Below are 11,046 nucleotides of genomic sequence, written 5' to 3'. Positions count from 1 at the left end.
TTGTTCAGTGTACTTTTGTAGTTTCATTTTTACTCTGAATGTTTTAATATTAAAATGTATTGACACAAATCCTCCAACATGTCTTTGTATGAGGGTGGAATAACATGAGAAGAACCAGTCACTTCAGAAGTAGTTAGACAATTCAAGACAGTAAGCTTGTTTCTTGGCAGCACTGTGAAGATAAATAATTTAGTATCTTGACAGCACTTATCTTAGAAGCCCCATGAACATACAGCTATTTCTATAACATTACCCCTGCAAAGTTGTTTGCTTGATTGCTACAACACAGTGTAAAAAATCAGTTCTATCTATGCAGTGGTCATTTTAGCATGTAAATCTTGGTGGGGAAAACTCCCCACTTTTTTTAGATACATGCCAGCAAAGCCACAACACAACACTAAACAACACATTAATTGCACTATAACAGTGATAAACAGTGCCCACAAACTGTTAGTGCCTACATAAAGCTGTCCCAACAGCAAAGCTTTCTTTTCAACACCTTAGAGTGAATCGTTACCACTGCTACACCTGGCTATCACCGGTGCCTTGTCTGGCAGTGAAACAGTTCAGCCTCATTTACTGACTTTTAAAAAAACATAGCTGATGTGGCCGACTTGCTTAAACAAATGTGGTTTCTACTGACAATTGAGATGTAAAAACTATGGCATAAGGAGAAGATGAGTGAATAAGAGGCAATCTGTAATTTCAACTAAGACAATGAGCGAGCTAGGATGGACTTAGTCAATAAACTATTTGTTCAGCACTTTTGAAATGTACAGCGACAGAATTCAGAACATGGGCCGTTCTTACAGTATTCTCCCTGTACAACAAGTCAGAACCGAAGGATACGTAAAGGGGGCATACAAGCAGACAATAAAAACTCTTACAATATTCAATGATTACATTTCTCTAAAACAGTGTAGGCTACATGTGCACCATCAAGTCAGAACAGTAAGCTAAGTTATGAGTGGGATAGGGACTAAATAGTTAGGATGATGGACATGGGCCACTAACAGCATACTATACAACATACACATAGTATTACTTTCTTAGCTGCAGTATACATATCTCCCTGGCATATTACATCATTAATGCAGCAGCATACAATACATTTTTGGTCTCACATTGTTGTGCTGTGATCTCTTGAACAGGGAGGTGGCGCGGCAGTCCTTGAGGGCAAATTTTGGCATTCTCTGGATTTATGTTGCTTTCAAGATAACCAGAAACTCTGAAAAAACAAGGTTGAATCATGATGCCAGTGATCTCCAGGTCAGAGCTTTAGAAAGAGGCCCAAATTCCCAACTTGGAATTTTCCCAGTCTGAGCTCTTTTTTTCCTTCCAGTTTCCAGTTGTCTTGAACTCACTGAAGTCTAAGGTTTCCCAGTTTTGACTTTCCAGTTGTTTTGAACGCGTCAGAAGTCATGATGGGATTGACAGCATGGCCAATGTATTCAACCTTTTCTTGCCCATGGTGTTGAATATTTATCCTTTTAAGATTGGAAAAGAGACCCTTAAACACAGACTTGGACCACACACACCTTGCTTGGGCCAAGAAACACGAGCAATGGACATTAGACCGGTGGAAATGTGTCCTTCGTTCTGGTGTCCAAGTTTCAGATGTTTGATTCCAACCACTGTGTCTTTGTGAGACGCAGAGTAGGTGAACGGATGATCTCTGCATGTATGGTTCGCACCGTGAAGCATGGAGGAGGAGGTGTGATGATGTGGGGGTGCTTTGCAGGTGACACTGTCTGTGATTTATTTAGAATTCCAGGCACACTTAACCAGCATGGCTACCATAGCATTCTGCATCAATACTCCATCCCATCTGGTTTGCGCTTAGTGGGACTATAATTTGTTTTTCAACAGGACAATGACCCAACACACCTCTAGGCTGACCAAGAAGGAGAGTGATGGAGTTCTGCATCAGATGACTAGTACTCCACAATCACCCAAACTCAACCCAATTGAGATGGTTTGAGATGAGTTGGACTTCAGGGGGAAGGAAAATCAACCAACAAGTGCTCCGTATATGTGGGAACTCCTTCAAGACTGATGGAACTGCATTCCTCACGAAGCTGGTTGAGAGAATGCCAAGAGTGTGCAAAGCTTTGCAAGGCAAAGGATTGTTTTGATGTCTTCACTATTATTCTACAATGTAGAACATAAAGAAAAATACGAACTTTTGACTGGTATTTCTTTTTTTTTTTTGACCAGAGGAAAGAGTGCCTCCTACCGCCCCTCCAACACTACTTTCAGTGTCATGTCTTCCCTATACATACCTAGGGTCCAGGAAACACAAGCGCTCTTAAGGGGAGAGCCCTCCTTCGGTGTGGTTCCGGTGGCATAGGTCAGGTGCCCCATCCTCTCCCTCTCTCTGATAGCCTCCCCACGTCCCCATTGCTTTTGTGAGTGGTTTTGAGTGTTTGGCCTGCTAAATTTAGCCTATTGATGTAAGCTACATTCCATTGACAACAGACACAGAGACACCCCCCAACAGTTTGGCTTCAGTGGCCGGGAGTGTGAAGATCAGGGTGGATCAAAACCTACCTAGGTCGACCCCTGAGCCTCCTTGCCTTCCAGTCAAGGATACAGGTCGTTTAAAAGACAGACAGGACACACACACACACAGGTATGGACTAGTCCCATCAAGGTGTGCAGTTGTGATTCCGAGGTATGGCAAAATACTAGTGTTAATGTGTTGTGCTTTGACCATTCACAACAACTAACTCTGATTATGCTATTTTCTGTCGTATTCAGTCATATAACCTTTGTATTAATCAATATCTCACATCCCTTACTAACAAACCTCTTTAATATTTTGTGAAGACAAAACAAGAAGCTACAAAACAAAATGCAATTTTTAGGTTCTACTGTAATCACTCTGAAATAATGTTTCTGTGTTTATGTCGTATGAAGAGCTGATTATGAACATTGTGTTCAATAACATCTCTATGTTCTAAATATATTTCTCAGGTTCGATACGTAATTTATTCTTGTAAATATTTAAAGCACTATAAATGATCTACATTTTAGTCATAACATTGAGAATAAAGATTTTGTACAACGTGTCTGACACATAATGCAAATAGGAGAGGATATGAACATGATGGGGTAACATTGAGAGTTTGGTGAAAGTTGTGATGTGAACACAAAGGGCGTTGTTGTTTCGTTCCATTGGCTTGCAAAGCAAAAACATCTACATTTTAGCATGGTAACTTTTTTAGGACTGCTGCAATTAGATTTAGGGTAACTAGGCTATTATATTTGTCACGGAAATGTAATCTTTTTTTCTCTAAATGCCATTGTGCCGAAGTAAAAAATATTTTTTTTGTCAAGATCACGTTAAGGATTTCCAGTGTCACATACTACCCTGGGACACAATGTTCAGCCCTCACCCAACACTGATGATTCACAATGCTGAATGCCATGTGACACCTTAATGCGCATCAACTAGTATTCTTTACAAGGTTATTTTAAAGTAAGTGTTGACTTTGCTCTTCAAGCGCAAACAATGAATGACACCTGCCACCTGTCATGTAATGTTTTGGTTTGGGGTTGACAGAAACCCTGTCCTTGAAGTAAATGTCATAATGCTTACCTAATGCTATCATAAACCAGACATGAGGCCCATCATAATATGTTATGACCGCTAACTCACAGGACATTAATGGCATAACATAATGTGGTCTAAACAACATGCAGTAGTTATCCGATAGGTCAACCAGTATTGCACGTGCCATGTGAGCAATAACTCTTTACCACAAACCCTCACTAACAGTAATCTCATTTTATTTATAGCAGTACAGTCTATAATGTTCAGTTCATATCAACACTATAACAGGGAAAACATTTTCTGCTGGGGTAGAACAGAAAGTACATCCTGTGTCCTTTATGTGTTTCCAGTACCCAGGGGCAAATCGTGTGCCACCCTTCCCAAAGCCACAATGTCGCAATTCTGTACAATGCCAGCTGGAGAGAGGAAGATGCATGCAGCGGCTATTTCTCGAGAGGTCCACGGTGCCAATGGTATGATCTGGGCCCGGGCTCAACAGCAAAGAGACAGCCTCAACAGCAAAGAGAATCAAACGTATTCTGGTGGAGGGCAGTTATTCAGATCCAGGTTGAACATGTCAGGGCCATTTCTCTAGCAGTTGCCATAAATAAGCTAGTGAAGATTTTTTTACTACCTATGGCGACAAATCCTTCTGTCGTTGTCCTTTTGAAAGTGCTATTTTGGGGCGGGTGAGGTGGGGAGTTGTGGAGGACAGGGTAGGACAACTGTGTGTAGCCATTTAGGGGACCGTGAGTGTTTGCGACAGCTGAAGTACATTCTGTCTGGGTATAGCTCGTCGAAGCAGCATCATGTTCAGCATACGATAAGTAAAAAGAACAATAACGTAATAAAAATGGAATTCAATAAGAAATAATAAATACAAAATGGCAAGACTGCATTTGTCTCAATCAGATTTGAAGAGTACAATCATAATCATAATTCACCTAGACTTTCTAGAACTTGCAAATAGCAAGTAGCATTAGCAGTGTTGAGTGCAAATCAATGGAAGTTCACTAGGCTGTGGTTGCATTGTCCAAAGAGCATGCCTAAATCAACCCAATGCACAATTTTGTTTAATAACCATACAATGTAGAATTACTTGAGAAAACCAAATGATTACTAAACTATTCAGATCAAATCAATCAAATCACATTTATTTATAAATCCCTTCTTACATCAGCTGATGTCTCAAAGTGCTGCACAGAAACCCAGCCTAAAACCCCAAACAGCAAGCAATGCAGGTGTAGAAGCACGGTGGCTAGAGATTATAACAGAACATGGCCAAGATGTTCAAATGTTCATAAATGACCAGCATGTTCAAATCATAATAACCACAGTAGTTGTCGAGGGTGCAACAGGTCAGCACCTCAGGAGCAAATGTCAGTTGGCTTTTCATAGCCGATCATTAAGAGTATCTCTACCGCTCCTGCTGTCTAAAGAGTTGAAAACAGCAGATCTGGGACAGATAGCACGTCCGGTGAACAGGTCAGGGTTCCATTGCCGCAGGCAGAACAGTTGAAACTGGAGCAGCAGCATGGCCAGCTGGACTGGGGACAGCAATCATCATCATGCCAGGTAGTCCTGAGGCATGGTCCTAGGGCTCTATTGCAGTATACTGTATATTGAGGCAAACAATTATTATTATATACATGCAACCTTTTATCACATTGTGATGCTTACTATACATCTTGTTTTGAAGCTACATTCATTGGATTTAGGCATGCTAATTGTCAGCAGAAAGGCATTTTGAAGGAACAATATGTCGTTGATATTATCCCTTCAGATGAAATCAGAATAATAATGTGAATTAACTTCTCCTTTGATAAAGGTCTCGCTGTAATCATAAATGGTTAAAAATGCATGCTATGTACAGTATGTCTTAGGGAAAGTGTCAGAACAAAATATATACTGTATATCTTTAGGGAAACTATATATTTTGTGCAACTAAGACATACTAATAAAGTATTGAGGGAATCTTGCACTATTAGCTCATCCTAATATGGACATATCTCAAAAGTGGGTACAAATTGCAAAGAACCAATAGTGGCAGATTTTGACCGATTTCAAGTTGTTCAACCGTGTTAGATGAAATCACATTGCTGAGTCTACCTTGAATGGAAAGTCAGTCAAAGGCATCTACTGAAACTTGTTTTGGTTCTTTTCCCAGGGGACACCATGGACCTGGGGATAAAGGTTAGCACTCCCAAAGACATCATGCTGGAGGAGCTGTCACTGCAATCCAACAGAGGCTCTCGTCTTTTCAAAATGCGCCAGCGAAGGTCGGAGAAATACACGTTTGAAAGTATCCAAAATGAGGCAAACGTGCAGCTGAGTGTAAGGACTTTTACATTTACATTCGTGTAATTTAGTCATCTACACGCTCCTATCACAAAGACCAGACAATAAGTGGATGCAAATATGGAGACTTGAACAACCACAAAATACAACACACCTCACAACTCACATTCACTACCAATATCATACATCTGGGTGACGCCACAGCAGCCATCTTTGATAGACGGGTCAGATGGATAGTGCTGCAGGACGCTTGTTCCACCGCTGTGAGGCTGGGGCAGAAAGAGCTGTGACAGGCAGGGTCTTGTTTGTAGAGTTTCAGAAGACAGCTTCATTTTGGACTTACACTCAACTCCAGGACCGGCACTAGGACGAAATCCATGGGGTTGCGCCTGAAATGAATGAAGGTCACAACTCGTATTACATTATAGCCCTTATAACACAAGGTAGATATTGGTCCCACTACGACATACACGTGTATTCGAAATGTAGCCATAGGCTACACCTAAACCATAGCCTATCAAAAATAATTTCACATACAGTATGTAATAGTAGATGTAAAGACAGTATAAATTGTACTATGAGGCACGGAATGGAGCGCAATGGCGCATGTTTTTTTATAACAAAAATGCAACTTTTTTAAATTCTCACATACAGTCACACGCAGACCATATTTTTTTGTGTCTATATAGAATTGAAAAAAAATACATATTATTAAAGGACGACTGCAGTTCCTGATTTTGCCTCGTTTTAGACTTGGTTCATTAAGAATTGCTAACGACCATGACAGAATTAAAACGTGAGTTGGTTTCAGGTTGTGGTTTGATATCGGTGTCTCGTGTGTGTTCGCAAGTGGGAAGAGTAAGACAAGTTATTTTGCCAATTAGCTTCAGCCGGCTTGTTTTCAACCTTTGCCTAATTAGTTTGATTTTGGATAGCCTATTAAGGGGGTAGTTAGGGACCGGCAATACATGTAAATGAGAAAAATAATTAATGTTCCACACCTTTTTTCTCATTAAATGCTTTCAATATTTGTATATTCATTTGTACAATGTATTGTTGGTCTGAGATTTTTAAGTCATTTAAATTTGGAGCTATTTTAAGGTATTGTCCCATGTAAATTGTGCCATTTACCGATAGTCCCTAATATCCAAAGGGATATCCAGAGTCAACCCACATTTACCACAGCCATTACAATCGGGTCACGTGCAGCTGCACTCCCAATTGATGATTAATTGTGCTGTCAGCTGTTGGCATGTGCGCAGGATTGACACAAACCCAAACTTAATTTACGTTGTAATGCAGTCACGATCAGTTTCATAAAACTCAGACTGACTTTAAAACCAAAATCCTATTTACACATGCCCGGTTCTGCCACCCCATAATGCCGGGCCTAATTATATCAGACACACAGTTATTATTGTATCTTGGACATTATGGGTTGAGGGTCCAAATCCTAGGATCACATTATTGGATCTCTGGACTTACGGATTTAAAAAGTATTTGCGATTCTTTTCATTTAGGGTACAGTAACATTGTTTCATTGTTTACTTGGATCCAAAAGTGCTTTATTGCAACCAGATAACTGGATTTTAAATATGTTTCTGAGTGTCTAAAGGTTGCATTAAGGATGTGTGCACCCCGACAAAAGTGTTAGAACACATGGGAGATATGGTGAAACATGTGCCTGGTGCCCTTTCCCTGCACCTACTCTGGCCAGAGGCTCCTGGAGCACTTTGCTCAAGAGTATCTATGCTGCTTATCAGTTGCTTGCTGATTGTGTGTGTGTGTGTGTGTGTGTGTGTGTGTGTGTGTGTGTGTGTGTGTGTGTGTGTGTGTGTGTGTGTGTGTGTGTGTGTGTGTGTGTGTGTGTGTGTGTGTGTGTGTGTGTGTGTGTGTGTGTGTGTGTGTGTGTGTGTGTGTGTGTGTGTGTGTGTGTGTGTGTGTGTGTGTGTGTGTGTGTGTGTGTGTTACTTCAGAAAGTATTCACACCCTTCTACTGTTTCCACATTTTGATATTTTTTGTCACTGGCCTACACACAATATCACATACTGTCAAAGTGGAATTTTGTTTTTAGAAATTTTTACACATTATTTAAACATGAAAAGGTGAAATGTCTTGAGTCAATAAGATTTCAACTCCTTCATTATGGCAAGCCTAAATAAGTTCAGGAGTAACATTTTGCTTAACAAGTCACATAATAAGTCGCATGGACTCACTCTGTGTGCAATAATAGTGTTTAACATTACTTTTGAATGACTACCTCATCTCTGTACCCCACACATACAATTATCTGTAAGGTCCCACATTCGAGCAGTGAATTTCAAACACAGATTCAACCACAAAGACCAGGGAAGTTTTTAAAAAAATGACTATCCCTTTTTGCATGGTAAAGTTATTCTTTTCACTTTGGATGGTGTAGCAATACACCCAGTCAGTACGAAGATACAGGTGTCCTTCCTAACTCAGTTGCAGAGAGGAATGAAACTGCTCATGAGCCAATGGTGACTTTAAAACATTTACAGAGTTTAATGGCTGTGATAGGAGATTGGATGGATCAACAATATTGTATTTACTCCACAATACTAACCTAAATGATATAATGAAAAGAAGGAAGCCTATACATAATAAAAATATTCCAAAACATGCATTCTGTTTGCAATAAGGCATTTAAAGTAAATTTCTCAGTCAATGATTTTGCAGTTTACCCTATGTCCTGAGTACAATGCATTATTGTATGTTTGGTGGCAAAACACATCACTGAGTACCACTCTTCATATTTTCAAGCATGGTGGTGGCTGCATCATGTCATGTGTATGTTTGTCATAGGCATGGACTACAGAGTTTTTTAGGATAAAATAAAAACTGGAATAGAGCTAAGCACAGGAAAAATCTTAGAGGAAGACCTGGTTCAGTCTGCTTTCCAACAGATGCTGGGAGACAATAACCGAAAACACAAGGCCAAATATACACTGGAGTTGCTTACCAAGACGACATTGAATATTCCTGGCCTAGTTTTGGCCTAGTTACCGTTTGACTTTAATTAGCTTGAACATCTATGGCAAGACTTGAAAATGGTTGTCAAGCAATGATCAAAAACCAACTCGACAGAGCTTGAAGACTTTTTAAAAGAATAATGTGCAAATATTATACAATCCAGGTGTGCAAAGCTCTTAGAGACTTACCCAGAAAGACTCATAGTTGTAATTGCTGCCAAAGGTGATTTCATCATGTATAGGTGTGAATACTTAAAATGAGATATTTCTGAATTTAGTTTACAATAAATATGCAACAATGTCTACAAACATATTATCACTTTGCCTTTATAGGGTATTGTGTGTAGATGTATGAGAAAAATATATATTTAATCAATTTTGAATTCAGGCTGTGACAAATGTGAAATAAGTCAAGAGGTATGAATACTTTCTGAAGGCATTATATGTTCATGCATTGGTTAGATGCCAGTCCACAGGGGGTATCTGGGGGGTGTCTGGTTGCAAATTACTGTTTTTACTTTTGGCAACTGTTCAAATGGGGCAACATTGCACATAAATTCTCAACATTGCAAACAAACATGAACTAGTTGCTATTTCAAGTCTTTTGATGGACATTTTGGCGGTAGCTGATCTTGCTTTGACGTTATGCCCAAGCTTTAGCTCAGTGTGCTAAGCTAACATGCTTGTAAAACCTGTGAGCGCCCTACCCATTTACCTAGTGGGCCTCATTTACGCAAAGTTAACAATTTGGTGCAGCTAATCCCCAAATGAATAAATTAGATAGGTTCAGAACTGCGCAAAAGGGGAAAGTTTAGCTAATGACAAAATACTTTCTCATTTTTTCCAGAGCGATCTTCTAGCTGAGAATGCAGACAGTGCCGAAAACAAAGAGGGATCGAAAACACTTCCTTACACACCCACCCCAGGAAACCCAGAAAGCATTGCACCAGGTATGTAGCTACCACATCAAAACATACCTTCTGTTATTTTCAAAATGTATGAATGCTTATTAGGCAGAATAATACAGTTTAAGGGGATAATAAAGGCCTTATTGAAATATCTTTGTCATTATTACGTAGTGTTATACATGAGTAATGCTTCACTTGAAGGGATACTACATAAGGACTTCATAACACAATCATAACTCGTACATACCGCATTCATAAGTAAATGGTATTTTTCAACAACTACAAATTGATATGTACGCTATGTCTTGCAATTGTTGACTTTAGCATTTATGAACTGCTTATGTACTGCTTATGAATGGGTTGTGAATGTATTTTTAAGGCCTATGTAGATGCTCATGTTACCTCTAAGGACAAGTCTCATTCCCCATAGCGACTCAGCAGACCTCTGGCCTTTAAGCAGGATACATGAGAAGCATTTCCTTTCCCTGCGGTGCCTTGCTCTCTGTTAAATTGTCAGCAGGGGATCCCAACAGAACACTCTTGTAGAATCTGATATGAAGCAAGCATGGTGGCAACCCATGTCAAATGGACCAACCCGCTTTTCACACCAAGGATGAAAGCACACTTACGGTGTGCACTATTTTAAGACTTGAGATGATACAGATCGACAAATTGTGTTGAGTCTTCATCACTTTTTCCACTGCTCTTGTTAATACTGTTATTTAATGACAGTGGCTATTAATAAAACAGCACTGCCACAGTCATGTTGTCACCTAATTTGTTTCCCAAACAATAAAAAGAGATAATACTAAACCAAAATGTATTTTTGTTGTTGTTGTTATGTCTTGATAAAAATTAGCATGGATGAAAAGGTGGCAACAACTGAGGGACTAATTTGTTGTATTTGCTACCTTGCTCAGTCTACACCAGGGATCATCAACTAGATTCAACCGCGAGACAGTTCTTTCTGGAGCGGATGGTCGGGGGGGCGGAACATAATTACAAATCATTTGTAGACTGCAAATTGACTGCATGAAGCTCAAGCAGATATAATGTTGGACTAAAACATAATAATTCAAACCTTGCTTACGTTTGTATACAATCCCGTGTTTCTCTATAATGCTTGAGAATACTTGGGAACAGATTTCTTAAATTATAATCAGTTGGAGCTGATTACCTGTTGTTTTTACAGTCTTTTATGTCCAACAATGAAAATTCAACACAAAAAGGCCACCAGTTGGGAAACCCTGGTCTACGGGTTAAAACTCTCACAACAAGATACATTCTCGA

The 11,046-nt window shown here is 39.6% G+C and overlaps 1 protein-coding gene across 4 annotated transcripts in view; it reads left to right on the top strand.

Moving 5' to 3' along the window:
• Positions 1–2,472: 2,472 nt before the first annotated feature.
• The window catches only part of myoz2b (myozenin 2b), a 10,057-nt gene continuing 1,483 nt past the window's right edge, over positions 2,473–11,046 (top strand). Inside the window, exons 1-5 of one of the 4 annotated variants that reach the window (XM_035789054.2) lie at positions 2,489–2,632; positions 3,340–3,481; positions 3,907–4,029; positions 5,724–5,890; positions 9,696–9,798. In XM_035789054.2, the coding sequence (XP_035644947.1) occupies positions 3,948–4,029; positions 5,724–5,890; positions 9,696–9,798 (352 nt within the window). In that variant the 5' untranslated portion in view covers positions 2,489–2,632; positions 3,340–3,481; positions 3,907–3,947. Of the gene's footprint in view, positions 2,675–3,339; positions 3,482–3,906; positions 4,030–5,723; positions 5,891–9,695; positions 9,799–11,046 lie in introns of all 4 variants that reach the window. The other 3 variants (XM_035789052.2, XM_035789053.2, XM_035789057.2) reach the window with 3 other exon arrangements.

The sequence above is a fragment of the Oncorhynchus keta genome, chromosome 16 (genome assembly GCF_023373465.1).
Source record: "Oncorhynchus keta strain PuntledgeMale-10-30-2019 chromosome 16, Oket_V2, whole genome shotgun sequence".
NCBI classification, from domain to species: domain Eukaryota; kingdom Metazoa; phylum Chordata; class Actinopteri; order Salmoniformes; family Salmonidae; genus Oncorhynchus; species Oncorhynchus keta.
Note: the sequence above shows the minus strand (reverse complement) of the source record. Positions and strands in the feature narration are given on the sequence as shown.